Consider the following 16864-nt stretch of genomic DNA (forward strand, 5'->3'; position numbering starts at 1 on the left):
ATGCGGCGGCCGCAGCCCCTCTGCCTTCTCCTCAGCCTCCTCCTCCTCCTCCTCCTCCACATCGGCCGGGCCGGCTCCCCCGCTCCTCCGACCACCCCGAGCCCGCTCAACAGCACGGAGCCGGCGCGGCCGGCCGCGGGTAACGGGACGCGGCCGGGCCCGCCGCCCGGATCGCGGCGACCGCTGGGGTCGGGGCTGCCGGTGCTGAAGCGGGCGGTGTACGTGCTGAGCGCCCTCTCGGCACTGGCCGCGCTCTATTTCCTCCTGCGGGCGTTCCGGTGAGTGCGGGCCGGCCCGTGCCCCCGGCCCGGGGCTGTGCCCCTGCGTGCCCCGGTGTCCATCCCCCCCCAGCCCGGGGCTGTGCCCCTGCGTGCCCCGGTGTCCATCCCCCCCCAGCCCGGGGCTGTGCCCCTGCGTGCCCCAGTGTCCCCCGGCCCGGGGCTGTGCTCCTGCGTGCCCCGGTGTCCATCCCCCCTAGCCCGGGGCTGTGCCCCTGCGTGCCCCGGTGTCCCCCTAGCCCGGGGCTGTGCCCCTGCGTGCCCCGGTGTCCCCCCGGCCCGGGGCTGTGCCCCTGCGTGCCCCGGTGTCCCCCCGGCCCGGGGCTGTGCCCCTGCGTGCCCCGGTGTCCCCCCGGCCCGGGGCTGTGCCCCTGCGTGCCCCGGTGTCCCCCCGGCCCGGGGCTGTGCCCCTGCGTGCCCCGGTGTCCCCCCGGCCCGGGGCTGTGCCCCTGCGTGCCCCGGTGTCCCCCCGGCCCGGGGCTGTGCCCCTGCGTGCCCCGGTGTCCCCCAGGCCCGGGGCTGTGCCCCTGTTTGCCCTGGTGTCCATCCCCCCTAGCCCGGGGCTGTGCCCCTGCGTGCCCCGGTGTCCCCCAGGCCCGGGGCTGTGCCCCTGTTTGCCCCGGTGTCCATCCCCCCCCCGGCCCGGGGCTGTGCCCCTGCGTGCCCCGGTGTCCCCCCGGCCCGGGGCTGTGCCCCTGTTTGCCCTGGTGTCCATCCCCCCTAGCCCGGGGCTGTGCCCCTGCGTGCCTCGGTACCCCCCTCCCCGGCCCCGGGGCTGTGCCCCATTTGCCCTGGATCCCACCTCCCTCCCTCTGCCAGGCTGGAGCTGTGCTTCCCTGTGCATCCCTCTGGCAGCGCCTGGGAAATGCTGCTGTAAATTCATGCCACTGTTAATTACCGAAGGTAATTAGCAGCGATACATCTCCTGGTCCCGCTCGTTTTGTCCTTTGACTGATAAAGGCCCCGTTTCCGTGTAAACCTGTCGCGTGACAGCACACTCACCCTGTGCTCTCTGTGTCCCTCAGCCCTAGGTCAGAGGGACCCAGAAATGAGCGCAAAACTCATTTCAGGTTGAAGAAACCTCAGCGGAAGAAATACGGCCTCCTGTCAAATTACGATGAGAACATAGAGATGGCCTCGTTTGACAGCGACGAGGACACGGTGTTTGAAACGAGAAATCTGAGGCGGTGAGCGGGTATTTTATACGTTTCTCCTTTCCTCGCGAGGGGCTAAGGCTCCTTTTCTAAAGACGTGGGAGCTTTGGCACAGATCCTCTAACCAGATCTGCATAAATTAAGCTTCTGTGTGTGGTCTCTCTGTGTTGGCACAGACTTTATCTTGCCTTTCTTCATTTTCTGACCAAGCGCAGAAAGGGACGTACCCTGGTTTGTTTGCAGCATCACTTCGTGCCTTGTGTTTAGCAGGTGCGTAGGGGGGAGAGACAGCCCTTGTGCCCAGTCCGAGCCTCCCTGCATTAGGAAAACAAAAACTCCTGTTTCTTTCAGTTTAGGAATTGCTCCCAAGCCACGCTGCAGCTAAAACTCACAGTCCCACTGGGGCATCCATTCCTGCTTTCACAGCGATGTGCTTTCATCCTGTGGATCACGCAAGCTTGATTTCTCTGGAGGGTGTTTTTTTTTAAAGCTGAGGAGGAATGTTGCCTCGGCATAGCTCGCTGTTTGGCCTCTCAGCTCCCCCAGCTGTTTCGAGGCCGGTAGTGATCTGTCGCGTTGTACATGCTCGTTCTGACGCTGGGCGTCTTCTTTTTTCCAGATGATTTGGGACCAGTGGCACCAACTGCACAGACTGACCAAGGGGTGCAAGTCCAGTGGAATCACCAGTGCTCAAGTTTTATTTTTTTGTAATTGCTTATAATGACTATTAATTAACAGTACAAACAGTTCCATAGCTGGGGCAGGGGAAAGGGGACCAAACCTGTTTTCTTCACACACATTTTTGGGGAAAGGTGAAGCTGCAAGCTAAATGATGCTGCATTGGGTGCTCTTAACTGCACAGGGAGATGCTGAGGAAAACGTAACTCCTGGGTGAATGCTCGGCATTTGAAATCTTACCGCTTTGGACTCACGTGCTGCAGCTGCGTCTGCTAGCCTATCGGTATTTTATAGGTGCTCATATCCCTCTCTACTGACTGTGGCAGTCAGCTTGAAGTATCAGGGAAGTGGATTCCTTTTGCAGGCCGATCCTCTTTCCTTCATGCAGTATCAGGTTACTTCTTTAGGAAGCGTCTCTGTAATCAACTGTGATCTGCTAGGAGCTGGGAGAGCTCTTGTTGTCTGTTACGCTAGCAGTGGGTGTGGACAGTGTTGTGTTAACTCAGAGAATAGCTTTGGGAATGAGTTAAATGCATCAATGTTCTTGTGGTTGCAGGGCCAGCAGTTACACGCGATAATACAGGTCATTGTGTGGGTTTACAGAGCAAAGACGTGTTTACAAATGAAAGGTGCCGCTTAGCCCAAAGAGGCATTTCTCCGAAAGAGCAATCAGTTGTGTAGTCTGGGGGGCTTCGAGTGTTCAGACCGTCCTGCCCAGCTGCGATGGCGTGTTCACCGGGGGAATCTGTGACATCTACCAAGCTTCTGGATTTTGAGCTGCTGGCTCTGAGATCACCTGAGGAAGAGCCGGAGCGCTGCGGTTTGAGTCGGAGAACCTTAACTGCTAGTGTGATGAGTGACCTGTCTCTGGGCGTCTGGCGCCTGGAAAAGGAGGACCCAAACCCCCGTGAACTGTGATTCTTAAACTGAGACAGCCCTGGCTCAGAGATAATCTCTTCTTGTAGGGTACTGGAGTTTCACTCCATTTGCTGGTACTCAAGCTATGTCCCACTGTCAGCCCAGCAATCTGGGATGTTTCTGTGCAGCCCATTGTGTTGATATTGGGGTTCTTATTGCCTAGGACAAAATGTGAATGTGTTAGAAGGTCATTGTTAGGTGGATCTGCTGCTAAAATGGTGAAAACTGCTTGCAAAAGTGCTCCTGTTTACGGCACATTTCAGCCTTGAAGGGAGGGCTCTTCCTTGAAAACTTACGGGCAGTGCAGACCTGTATCCTTAAGTCCCGCTTCCACCCAAAACTGGTAGTGCCTTTGGTAGGAGAACCCAAGGGAGTTACCCTGCAGGCCAGGGGGTTCCCTGCTTGACCTTCCTTTTAAGATGAAGATTGAGAATGTCTTTGGAGTAATGGCTCCTTTCTTTTGGTTAGCAAATCCTCTGTAGATAAGGGGACAAAACCGACGCGGGGCAGAAGGGATATCCTTATCAAATAGCAAGGACAAACGGTTTTGCTGCAGGTCACCTGGGAGCTCTGGGTCTAGCTGCTGCTGCTCTGAAACCCCTCATGAGGCAGCCGAGTGGTGTGATCCCGGTGCTCACCCGTGCCAGGGGCACCCATTTCTCAGCACAGAGTCGGGCAGGTTTCCTGGAGAAATGTCACCCCAGGTGCCGGCAGCTCTGCCTTGCACAGGCGCAAAAGATTTTTAAATATATATATATTTTTGGTAATGCTGTCATGTGAACGCAGCACTTGGATGTGCCCTAATTTCATATCATTTGTATCCTTTCATGCCTCTTTTAGGTACTTTCTGCTTGTTTAGCTGATGCAGAGATGAAAGCGTTTGCTGCGTTCCTCTGTGAGGATAGCAGTAATGGCTAAATCTGGCCGTTGCTGCCCCTTGAGTGATCAGAGAGCTGGTTTGTTTGATTCATGGTAGCGCATCTTCCTTGATCCTGCGTAGGCTGGCAGGTCTATGCGCGTGCTGATAACTTTCTCTGGCTCTTCAACTCCCTCTGCGAAGTTGTTTCTTGCATTGTGCCGAAGCCTGGCGAGCCTGACTGGATTTCAGTCCGCTGACATGCCCTGGCTCAGCGTTTTGACTGGCACATTCCTTGGCCTGCCTTTATCTGAGGTGATTAACTTGATCATTCTTTAGGCTCTGCTCTTCGTTGGACAGATGGCTTTTGCAATTTTGAAGTTTCCTTACCTTGCAGGAGTGGATGATTTTTTTTTTTTTATGTTAACAGGTGAATTATTTGATTGAAGAGGGGACCTCAAGCTGTAGGTCCTGTCGTGAGAATAATTTTGATAGAATTTGATTTTGTGGCAATAGGTATCTAGAATTTGAGCAGGGAAAGATGTGGAGTGATACAGCCAGAGCACATAACGAGGTCCCTATTCTGGTACTATGTAGGCAAATGGTAATTAAGTTGAAGGCCCGGAGGGTGTGCCAGCCCCGTATCTATGCACCACGTAAATGTTTTCAGAGTCCTCCTTCTAGCCCTCTTTAAAGGAGTGGGTTTCATCACGTGGAGAATAAAAAGGTCATTGTGGAACTGTAGCGTAGCATTGCCCACACCTTTATTTGGATCCTGTTTTGGCTGGAGACAGGTTTGAGGTGTAATCAATGACCCTGTGTGGTTATTTCCATTTTCCCCTGAAGCATCCTGCATCTCGGAAGCAGCCGGTAGTCTGGATTTGCTCTTCGCAGGCCAAGACGTTACATTCCTGCTCCATTCTAAATCATTGTTAAAGGCATCTTCTGAGAAGAGAAAACAAAGATGCTGATTGTGGATCCGAGACTCCTTCGAGGACAAATCCATTGCTCGGCACAGCTGTTACTGATCTCCATTTCTCCTGGAAGCATAAATTGGAGTTACTGCAGCGGCTTCTCCTCACAGCGGTGGAACAGTGCACCCATGGGCAATCAGCACGAGGCCGGTGCAGGCTTTTTGGGGGCGGATCTTGCTAATAATAGTGGCTTTTAAAGCTTGCATTGTGTTTCCGTAATAAGAGAGCAGTTCAGTAGTTACTTCAGTTACAGTTTTAGTTACTTTATGTGTATTTGATACCCGTGTTGATAGCCTAGTAGGTCTCTTTACAGCGGTTAGAACTTCCAGTTGTTTTTCAGAATAGATTTAAATACACGGATGCAAACAGATGCACGTGTGCTCTGAGCACGCGAGACAGCTCTGCTCTGGGAGCTGCACGGCTGCATCAGCGCGGTGCTGTGCTTGTATGAGGAGCGTGTGTCTGTCCCTGGGCAGGCTGATGCCACACCAGCTACTGCTGCACTTTTCTTTCTCCAGAGCGATCCAGGGTGTTAGTGGGAGGTGCTGTGGGCTCCGGCTGCCTTTACTGTTGGCCTGTGCAGGGCTCCTGCCGATCCTTGCCAAAAGGCTGTCGGAGCTGATGGGCGCAGGGCGATGAGGACCGAGAGCGGAGCGCGCGGTTCCCTGCGGTGCTGCGCGGTCACCGGCCTGCGTGTGTCACGAGTGACTGCTACAGGGTTCGCTTGAAACAATCACTATTGTTTAAGCCAAAGCCTAATTTCAAAAGTTTACGTAATTTGCCTCTCTGATCTTCTTGGAGGGCTGTATCGAATCCTCTACTGTTGATATTGAACTACTAGGCAAATCGACTGGACCATCTGCTGAGGTTAATGAGGTTGACTGAGAGCGATATGAGCATCAGCTCTCGGTCGTTAATAACATGCTTCTGTTTTGTTTCATTTGTACATGCGACTGGAATGGGATCTGCAGCGCTGAAGTGCTGGGAGATGGACCTGTGGTCTGAGCAGATTGCCAAGAAGTCAATAAAACAGCACTTGAGTGTATTGTGTTGTCTGTGCTCTCAGAAATGGGGGAGCTAGTCTTTCACCCTTCTGCTTGAACTGTTGATTTATTTTTAAATAGCAACCAGTCCCGTATTGACTGATTGTTTTACTTTCGTTTACAGCACCCCCCTTCCATTGTATCTTCAAACAAATGAAATAAAGCATTCCGTTTCCCACGATTCCTCCATGGCAGTGTGCTTGGCCGCCGGCATTCGGGGTTGTTCTGCGGGGCCGCCTCACGTGGCCGGCTTGCTGCTGAGCCGATGGGATGGTGCTTTTGCGGAGCCTTTCTCTACTCAGCTGCCCTAGCTGAGCGTTGCTTTGCTCTCTGCTTGGCCGTAGAGTTACATTATCAACCCTTCCCGTGCGTTAGGTCCGCACTTCTCTGTCGTTGCCTACTGCCCGCCTTCACCCATCATCTCGGGGTTTGTTTCAGTAAGTCTCCTCCCTTTCCTTTCTCCCTGTTCTTACATCAATGCCTTGGTCTTCTGTACAAGAATCATAGAACTCCATGATTCTATGATTCTTGTGCAGAAGACCAAGTAAAATCCCTGCAAGGGTGATCCCAGCCTCTCTGCAACAGAAGAACCAAGTTACGTTTTGCTTATTTGGGAGTCGGGAAGGAGAGGTTGTCCCCTGGGTGGGGATGTCCTGGCTCCTAGGTGCAAACAACTAAAGCCTGATCAAAATTAAGGGCATTCCCTGGTACTAACTTCTGCTTTTCATCCATCTTGCATTGTGCAGATTTCGGTTGTGTAGATTAGTGGCACTGAAGAAACGAGAAGCCAAGTTCCCCCGCGTCCTGCCCTGCCAGCCTGCTCTCTCGGCCGTGTCCCGTGCGCAGGAGGCAGGTGGCTGCGTGCTCATCCTGGAGCATGGCACAGCTAAGAGGCTTTCGTTCGCTCCGTGTTTTAACCTCCTTACTGGTAGGGGCTTCTGTCGTGCTGTGCGGAGAGGGCAGCGGGTGTTGGGGCTGGGCAGGGAGCTGGCAGGAGAGGGGCCCGGCGAGCGGGGGAACCCTGTAGATGGCACTCACAGACCGAACATGCCGGCTGATGGGGCACTGGCAACACCTGGTGAAGCTGAAAATAAATCCTGATGCCTTAAAAAGGCAAGTCTTCCCTCCAGCAGCTGCCTGGGAGCGCGGTGGAAGTGCCCTCTCAGGGGCTGTGTCTCTTGGCTTTGGCGGGGCGGGGAGCAGCAGGTTTTGGGGTGGCTCTTTGGGAGCTGTTTGCCTGGAGAGGGTTTCTCCCAGCTGCGGGTGGTTCTTTCACCCCTGGCTTTACCTCAGCCCCATCTAACCTAGCCCTGTTAGTACTTGTTTGCAAAGGCTTTTTACGATTCTGGGACAAAGTTTTAAGATACCCTAATTTGATTAATTAAGCTGTAAGGCTCCCTGGGAAGGAAAGGGAGCTACCGCAAGGGAAAGACTTGTCTGTGCAGAGCGCCCGGTTGTCTTGGGCTGGTCCAAGGCTTGGCATAAACCCCAGCAGGACTAAAGCCCGGCCCAGAGTTTGCTCCCTTCTCCTTCAAGTCGTGTTTCCCAGGCCGGGTGCCTCCAGTAAGTGCGGCACGGCATTGCACAGACATGTGAAAACCCAACCCTACCGCGGCAGCACCCTTTGGTGCGCGCCTGGCTTTTCCCTGGGGAGCGTGCTGTGCAAAATTAACTGTGGTGCTTAACGAACTAATGGAGAGCGTTCACCGTGGCAGCAACACGGGCAGGACAGCATCGCGCTTTCGAGCCCTGCTCTGTGTGAGATGCTGGGAGCTGCGGTGGGATGCAAACCAAGTGCTTGTTCGTTTTCAGGCTCAGGGGGCTGGTAGCCCCAATTAGCACTAACGGCCGTGGCCTGTGCATGCTGGATTAGCTGCAGATGTGTTGTCCTCCATGCCATTTTCCTGGCCCTGTTCTCTCTGTGCTCTATGCTGCAAGCCAGAGCTCTCACCTCTGCCGAGGAAAGGCTCTCGCTGAGGTCCCCAGCTGGGGAGAAGCTCAGGCTGGCACTGGCTGGGATTCCAGTCACAAACACAAGCTGGCGGCATGGATCTGCTCTGAATTTATTTTAAACTCAAGTTAAACTGCTCTTGATGCTTTGGATGCAAATTTCCTTCCTCAAAATGGGAACTGCAGGCCGTTTGCTGAGTGCTGGTAAGCTCTTTTGATTTCACTACCCTGTTTGCGGCTTGCAGCATTGTACCTCGCTGCTGTGCTCCGTGGAGTGCAAAATAACCTCTGCGGCAGGGTTCTGGGGGAGGAACCACCTCTCAGCTTTCTGCTGGCGTAGAAGAGCGCTTTTCTTGCTCTCTGTACGCAGATCTGGTTTTTTAATGAAGGTTCATGTGTGAAGTTGGGGGTTTTGGGAGGGGGTGTGTGGACAACAGCCTGCAAGTTTTCTGGTCATTGTATAGAAGAGATGGTCCAAGTCCCTCCAGTCACCCGGGGAGGAAAAAAAGAGAGCAATATAGGATTTCACTGTGGGTAAAGGATGTTTCATGGATTTCAGAGCCCTTTGTCAAGGAGGTAGATTCCTCTAGCACTGCAAAGGCGCTCAGGGGTAAGAGGCGGCATTGCCCGTGTTGGCAGGTCTCCGTCCCCCGGGCCAGGGACCTTCCAGCGCGCTGTCGCTGTCGCCGTGAGCGCACCGGCCTCTCGGTGCCTTTCTGCGGAAGGGCAGCGTTGCGAGCAAAGCGTGTTCTGTTTCTTGCCGTTCGCCTGGCTTCACGCAGGTCACCTGTGCTTTAGATTTTGTATTTGTAAAATAAGGAGAAGATGAGGAATCTTCTTCGCAGCTGGCTTGCGAACACCGCTTGAAACTATGACCTGGGACGGGACTGTCCGGACGCGGTGTTAAGCAGCAAGAGGCAGCCCTCGATGAGTGAGGCGATGAGCGTAGCTGTGGTAAAATGTCGCAAGCCTTTTGTTCAATTTATTGCTAATGTGCTTGCTAAGTGGCTCTGGGGACTTCAGGGGTGACCGTGTCTCCTGGAAGTGCAACCTTCACGCACACGCGTTTTCAGCTGCACTCACAATTTTTCGCTCCTGTGTTTCCGAATGCGCTGTCAGCGTCCCTCCGGCTCTGGGGACTCTTCGCAGGGAGCGTCCGGGGTAGTTTTCCTCGCCAAATGCTGTAAACAAGATGGTAGACTTAATCCTGCAGTGCTCTGTGGGTACTGGAGCTGCTCTGCAATTGTGTCTCTCTGTTTGTTGTGGAATACAGGCTGCGCGTTGGGAAGGTAGCTGGAAATATTTGAAAACCTGCTGCAGAGTCTCCTCTGATGTCTTTTCTGTTCCACTCAACAAAGCTCTTCTACACAACTAGCAGGATTCTTCTGTATAAAAAATTAGCTTTACTTAGTTGGCTTTTTGTCTAAATCCTTCTTCTGATCTCTATTTTCTTCCCTTACATGATGGAAAGGTGAATGGAAGTGGCACTTCAGCCACAAAAGCCTTTCCTTTAGAAACGTTGGTTGTTTTTGTTTTAAAAAATTTTAAAGGGGGCTTTGCAGGGGAGAATGGAGAAGCGTTTTCTTTTTAAGTTACGCTGGGGAATAAAAGTATAAAGGAAAGAAATGATCATAACTGTACTGGCAACGGAACAATTTTTTTTTTTTTTTTTGAGTACCAGAGCTAATTGAAGAAGGAATTCACACAACAATTTTTGCAATCTAAGGACGAGTAAATATTAAAGGGAATGCTGTACTTCTGGTGCATGCTAATGTGTGACTGCATGCATGGAAGGGAGAAGATGTCCCTAAAATTAAATTTGCGATGAACATCTCGGATGTTACGCTTCAGTATTTTCTTCTTTACGTTGCCAGATCAAAGACGTGAGCTAAAGCCCACGTCCAAGGATACCTGTTGAGAAGATGAACCTTCAATGCACCTGCGAGATGAAATTGCTAGAAAACGGGGATGTTGGGTGTGATTCGGTGGAAGCGCTTCCATGGGCTGTGGGATTGCTGTGGATCTGTACGGATCTTATCATAGAATCGTTTAGGTTGGAAAAGACCTTTAAGATCATCAAGTCCAACCCTTAACCTAACCTAACACTACCAATCTTGCTTGCTTCAGCAGGGTTTCTATGGGTTCAGAGAGTCCCCTGCCCTTGTAGAGGTGCTTGCGACAATCACCAGCAGTTTTAATTAACATCAGTTTCTGGGATGTAGGCAAATGGGGGGGCTGATGTGTTAGAGCACATCACCCGATTCCCGGTAATCGTGGCTCCGGGGAGTGAAGAGGTTTGTATCGTCGCTTCCAGTGCCGGCAAATCGAACTGAAATGGCATCGAACTTGCATGTGAACGTACGGTCGCATCGGCTGATGCCTCCTCGCTCCCTCGCGTGATGGAAGCTTCCCCTGATTTCGGTACGTTTCCGTGCTGGCCATGCCGCAAACCACAGCAACTGTTGTTGTCGGCACGCAGGGATCCTCTTGCTCTCTTTGCAATCAGAGAATTGCTCCCGTCTGCTGGTTAATAAGAGCTGGGAAATGGAAGTGTTGAGATTTGCAGGTTTTGCAGCTAGAAGAGGCCATTATGTTCATCGCGCTCGGCCTCCTGCAGAGCGCCGGCTGGTTTCTCCTTTTTTGTGTGCGGTGAAACTAGAAGGTTTCTCTTGGAAAGGATGCCAGCTTTCGTCTGAAACAACTGAGTGATGGAGCATTTACTGCATCCCTGATATGCTGTTAGTATGTTCTGGTGGTTAATTACTCTCGCTCTTTTAAAGAGAAAACCTCACGTACTTAAAATAATCCTAATCATTTCATTGTTCAACCCGAGCTGAGTGCGCACTACCCCCTCTCTCTGACAGAAGTGCTGTAAATACTGTTCCTGATAGTGAAAAACCTGATGGGCATTAATGCCGTGAACAAGCAGTTGGAGGTTTTAGAATCACAGAACCATGGAATCGTTTAGGTTGGAAAAGACCTTTAAGATCATCCGGTCCAACCATTAACCTAACGCTACCAAGTCCACCACTAAATGGATTAAGGGCAGAGTCATAATTAATTTCATGTTTCCTGGCTTGGTGGCTGGATTATTTTTTAATGAAAGTAAAACTAGGAATCATTAAGGTTGGAAAGGATCTCTAAGATCGTCAGCCCAACCATCAACCCAACACCCCCATGCCCACTAAACCATGTCCCCAAGTGCCACCTCTGCCTGTTTTTTGAACACTTCCACTTTTGAGCCTTTTTGGGGGGACCACGGTGCTGCTTTACCTCCAAAACCCCAGGCAGGGCTTTGGAGTGGTTTTATCCTGGCGCTGCCTTACAGCGGTGCCTTCTCCAAGGACATCCCAGCTGAGGTTGACTCTTGCAACAAACGCAATTTCCATCTCTCCCGGTGCTTGCTCAGCCCGGGACAGTCCTGCTCGTGGCCGATATGGTCCTTTAAACCAGCTGCTGACTGTAGGCGATGCCCGCGCGTGCCTGCCTCGATGCCTTCTCGGGCACTTTGCAAAGCTCTCCCCGCAGGTCCTGTGCCCGCGGCCACCGTCGGGCACTGCCGGAGTTGTCACCCAGCTCTGGAGCACCAACGCACCCCCTGAAGGCTGCGTGGTCGTCATTTGTTCGTTCAGCTTTTGCGTGCGTCGAATCTAAACCTTCTGCCTCCGTTCAAAGCAGGCGGGAGGCATCCTGCCGAAATCCCCGGCGGCAGGGCAGCCTGGGTGGGCTGGCCCGGCTCCTGCAGCCGAGGTCGTCCCCAGGGAGCAACTCCCGCCGGGATGTTTTCCTGCAGGGATGGAGGGTTTGCTGTGGCACCAGGCTGGGGAGCCTCATCATATAATGGGGAATGTCAAAAAAGATGAGCAGAACTATGGCAGCGTGGCCGTCATTGTGTGCAGCTGAAGGCACAGTGGGACCCGGGGACGCGTTGGTTCAAATTCTCCGGTACCAGGGTATATTCTGATCTCTTTTTTTGCCGCTGTTATTTTAATCTGCTTTTCTCTCACATCAAACTCCCTCTTTCTAAAGAATGCAGAGAGGTATTAGGTTTGTGCCCTTTGTGATATATAGCAAAGGTTTGAGATACCGCTTTTTTCTTTTAGAAGCGGAGGTTTTTATCCACGTTATAACTTTAGCTTCTCCACAGTCATCGTTTTGGCTTCTCGACTGGCTTGGATGAGTGCACTGAAAACGTTTTCTGTGTTTATTAGAGGAAGGGAGGACTATGTGTCCTTAATGAAGGTTCCCATTCCTTTCACACATGTGCATGCAGGTATTAACTGGTGGCTCAGGCCATTTTACTGGAGGCGGTGTTCAAACCAAAATAACTTTCTTCCTCCACCTGAAGCCGGCAGGAATGTCCCCGTTGCCTTATCAGGCTTCAGACCGAGGTGTTCGTTGTGCACCGCTTCCATCTAGGGTGGTTTCGCTGGGGGCCGTGCAGGCACGCAGTCAGAGACGGCCCTTTCCCTCCAAAGCGTATGGTTTCCATGTAGAAAATAACACGTAGGGAACCTTTTTTTTTTTTTTTTTTGAATGACGGAAGGATTAAGACGCAGCGAGAACTGATTTGCCAAAGGGCATCCAGGGAAGCGGTGGCAGATCAGAGAACCGAAGCGAGATCCTCGGGTCTCAGCCCGTGCCTGCCCCGCCACTATTTTTCTTCCCTACTCTTTGGCTGCCTGCAGCGTCTTACGGGATAACCGGCACTCAAATTTCCATCCTTTTAAAAGGGGCAATTTAAGGAGATTTCCAGGGGAGCAAAGCTGCCAGCACGCTCCTCGTCCACCTCCCCTTCCCCTCCGTTTCTGCAGGTCACCTCTTGGGCAGCTGAAGATGTTTTTTCTCCCCCTTTCTCCATCCGCACTCGCTCCTTTTAGAGGCTCTTTGCTCTCCTCGCTTTCCCACAGCTCAGAGCCATTCTCCCAGCTTCAAAAGGTTTACTAATTACCCTAATGAGGTCAGGAGAGACCAAACGCTTCTGTGACTTAAAGCAGGGGTGGGAGGGGTTTGGAAGGGTGGAAATATCTTGACTTGTGCCTCTACTGATGTGTCTGCGGGAAGGTAGCGTCTCTACCTCCGCTCGTTCTCCCCCACCTTCCCATCTCGAGCAGAAAAAAAGAAAATGTGGACAGAAGGTCTCAAATGTATCAAACAGCTTTTAAAAAGAAATTCCTTTTGCCTGTCAAAAGAACAAACAGATACACCAAAAACTGTCAGAATTAGTGTTGGAGTAATTGCAGAAGCTCTCCAAGGTTAATGCTCCATTAGCGAACAGCTCTCACGCAGCTAAAAGCCAGGACGAGACAGGTTGTCAAAGGCTTGCTGGAGATTAAAGAGCTGCGTTCCCAGCCTAAACTCTCTTGTGGATGTTGTTGGGAAGGGGGGGGTGTTTGTGGGATGAAGAACACACCAGCCATGGCTGGTGCTGCTGTGCCGTCGATGGAGAGGTGCGACCCAGCGCCGGAGGAATGGTTTTCAGACCTCAGTGAGGTCCCCGGGTCGTGGGGTTTTGGAGGGTTTGCTCTCATTTACACGCTCCGCAAATTCTTCAGCCCGTTTAGGCCAAGTTTAAAAGCAAATCCTGAGGGCAGCGCCAGCCCTGGGTCTGCAGGCAGCGTGGGGCAGGGGGAACCGTCCTGGTTTGGGCTAAGGTGGGGCCGCGCTGGGTCCCCGGCGAGGAGCGGGGCTGGGAGGGAGCAGGGTGCTGGAGACCCTGGCAGTTCACAAATTAATTCTGCCTGGGTATCGCCTAGCCCAGTGGGATTTGTCATGGGCAGGGCACCGGTTTTAAATTGAATTGGGGCCCGATTTCATCTCCCAGGTCAGTGTAAGGCTCATTTAAATAGAATTGACCTTGATTTTTTTCTTCTGCGGAAGAAAGGAAAACCATTGCCAACTTCCAGTGAGGCGGCAGCCCCTGTGCCCCAAACGTTGCCCCGGGGGGGGTGATTTAACAGCGCCTGGGAAGACACAATAGCAGCTACGGGATCACCTTTCCATGCCGAGCTGGGTTTTCAGCATCTTCCAGCAAGGTAGTGACCTTTCTTAATGCGTGTGGGTCTGCGCACAGGTTTTTACTTCTTTAAAAGCAGAGCTTTGTCTACGAGCGTTCTCCCCGTGGCGAAGGTGCATTTAGTGAGTCGAAAGAGGCGGTTAAACGCGCGCAGCCTTGGAAATGCCACGCCGAGGACCAGCCCCAGCCATTTCCATCGCAACTTCCCTGCGTGTAAACAAATACCCACTCAGAAGAAGCCAGCGGGTTCCTGCTGCCGCTCTTGATCTGAATGCGGACAAGGCTGGCGTGACTGTGTTCTTTGTCAGGGCTGTCGCTGCTTTAAAGCTATTATGATGGTGTTATGATAGTGCCTGAGATCCCTGCCAGGATCAGGGCTTTGTTATGCTGGATGCTCTGCGCACAGATGCTGAGAGCCAGTCCCCATGCCGTAGCGTGGCAGCCTCGGCTGAAAAGGCTGATGAGAGAATGGAAAAGGGGAGGGGAAAAAAAAAAAAAAAAAAAAATGTGCATGAGGCAGAGCCTTGCTGAAGGGGCTGGCTGGAGAGCAGGGTGGTCCTGTGGCTCCCGGCCCCGGCTTGGGCGATGGCTTTCTCCTGCTGGAGCCTTGGCCGTGGAGGAGAGCGGGGCTCCGAGGGGCACGGGCGTCCCCTGTCCCCTGGTACCTACGGGAGCGGCTGCGCCCCCCCAGTGCGGGACCGGGGTCCCCAGCCTGGGATCCGGCTCCGGCACAGCAGGACCTGTGCGGCGATGGGCCGATTTCTGATAGTAAATGGCTGGAAGTTAACTTGAGGGAGGTGAGTTTTGAGCTACTTGCGAAGGGCCGGTGTGAGAGGCCTCTTGAAACGAACAGCCGTGAGCAGGGGAAATGAACAATGTCATAATTAGAGAATTAAACCTTTCCTGTTCTTTTCTTTTCCTATCCTGATATAATTTGTAATGATTAGACCTGGGGTGCAGCGCAACCAGACAATGCAAGTCATCTGTACAAGAGCAAAACAAGACTCCTGCACAGACCCTGTCTCTTTATTAAGTTGATTTGCATTCATAATCTTCATTTGCCGTTATTATTTTTCCCCCTTGTGCTTAGTGAGCGATATTAGCATAAAGTCCCTTTTTTCTTGTTTTCTATTCACGCTCAAGGTCAGAGACTTAGTGAGACACCGACGAAAACAATCTCTTCCTCACCCTCTTTTAATTCTTTGCAGAAACATGTCCTGGGGATTTTAACATAACAATTGCTGGAAAAGGAGGGGGGAGACCTGAACAGAGCCCTTTCTGTGCTGGAAACGGGAGCTGCCCAAAAGAGAGATGCAAATCCACGAAAAGAAGGGAGGGGAGGGAACGGATCTCGGAGCAGCCCCAGCCCTGCCTCATTTCTCTCAAATGGGAGAGCTCATCGAGCGATCGCGCAGGCGGGTTTCCCGGAGCTGCGTTTGCAGCAGAGCGCGCTGCCGGGGGTCTGCCAGGCTCTGCAGGCAGCTCCGCCGAGGCACCGCCGACCTGCCGGCTCCCTCGCACCCTCCAGAGCCGGGGTCCCCGGGGCCAGCCCCGAGCACCCCGCGGTCGCCTGCCGCACCTCGCCGACACCTCGCCGAGCTGGGAGCGCCGACCGGTGCGCGCTCCCGCCTGGCTCGCTGTGCGTCGGCCGGCGCAGTGTTGCTCACACAGCTGTGTTCACGGGGAACGGTGCTTCCCTGGGGATAGGGCTCCAGCTTATCCGCTTGCTTGCTGCAAAGCCCGGCAGTTGTCGGGATGCTCTGTTTGGGGACTGCGTAGGGGTATCCTGGGCTGTCGCCGGGTCTGCGCCTGCGCAGCAGAAACGGGCAATGCTCTGTAGCGGGGAGCGGGGGCTCCTGGGGCCCATTTCTGAGCTTGGGAAGGGGCAGGGGTCTTCCGGAGAAAGCCCCAGATCCCGTCGTTCATTCCTGCTTGTGCCACTTTGCCACGCGAAGCCAACCCCCCCTCTCTGCTTCCTCGCCCCGAGGAGCAGAGCAATGCGGCTGGGGCGCCGGCACCGATCCCAGGCTGAGTTGTTGGGACAAGGAGAACAGCCGAGTCCGGTTTCACCGCGGTTAGAAGGTTAAAGGAGGAGGGAAAACGATCTCAGCCGATTGCAGAGATTCGCGTGGAGCGGCCCCCTGGGCAGCCCCTCTCCGCGGCCGTGGAGCAGCTGGTTTTTGGCGCCCGGCACCGGCCGGTTTTTGGGCTGGTTTCCGGCTCCCCGGCGGCTGCCAACGGGTTCTGACGCTGCATTCGGAGCCTGGCCCGTGGGACGGGACCGAAGGGGCACCCGCACTCCGCCTGCACGAGCCGGGTTCTTCTGAACCCTTCGTCGGACCCCGCGGCATCGGCGAAACTGGGCACGGAGGGAAAATCCCATTTTAGGTCCCAAGGTGTTTGCAGGTCACTGTCGATTTTGGTAGGGAGGAGGAGGGAGGAGTTGGTTCCTTTTTGCGTGCTCGAGCTGTGATGACTTTAACACGTATAAAGCCATGTGAATCTCCGGTCTTGGGCACGAGCTCTTTGAGGCAGGCCGTTTCCTTGGAAGCCTGGCGCGGGGGCTGGATCGTGGCAGATGGCGGCTGCTCCGCTAATGGCCCAAGGGCTCCCGAGTGACCCGGCCGGGAACAGGGAGGGATCGACTTCAGGAGCCGTGAAACACTTGATGGCCGGGCTGGAAATGGGGCTGGAAAGGCTGGCGATAACTGAGATATGGATGTTGTCTGGCACTGCAAGCGGGTTTGCTGTGCACAGAAATATGTCTTATTTTACAGAATTGGTAGGTTGCTTGCTTTTTTTTTTTTTTTTCCTGAGGATGCTTCAGGGCTTTCAGCGCTCAGATGCAATGTGAATGTTTTCATGCCCCTTTAATGCTTCACTAAACAGTTTGAGATGCTGCCTCTTAATGCCCCAGTAAAGCACGGAATGCTCTAGAGCGGAAAGAGCACGCGAGGGAAAGGAGGGTGGTGGAAAAAGAAAAGAGACTGTGAGGAG

The 16864-nt window shown here is 53.4% G+C and overlaps 1 protein-coding gene across 1 annotated transcript; it reads left to right on the forward strand.

Annotated features, from left to right (window-relative positions):
* Window positions 1–3473, forward strand: FAM174C (family with sequence similarity 174 member C). Its single transcript, XM_075723629.1, has 3 exons — window positions 1–278; window positions 1304–1473; window positions 2052–3473. Exons 1-2 carry the CDS (start codon window positions 1–3, stop codon window positions 1467–1469), a joined length of 444 nt encoding a protein of 147 aa, XP_075579744.1. The 3' UTR covers window positions 1470–1473; window positions 2052–3473.
* Window positions 3474–16864: the final 13391 nt, after the last annotated feature.

Source organism: Pelecanus crispus, chromosome 20, assembly GCF_030463565.1.
Source record: "Pelecanus crispus isolate bPelCri1 chromosome 20, bPelCri1.pri, whole genome shotgun sequence".
Classification (NCBI taxonomy): domain Eukaryota; kingdom Metazoa; phylum Chordata; class Aves; order Pelecaniformes; family Pelecanidae; genus Pelecanus; species Pelecanus crispus.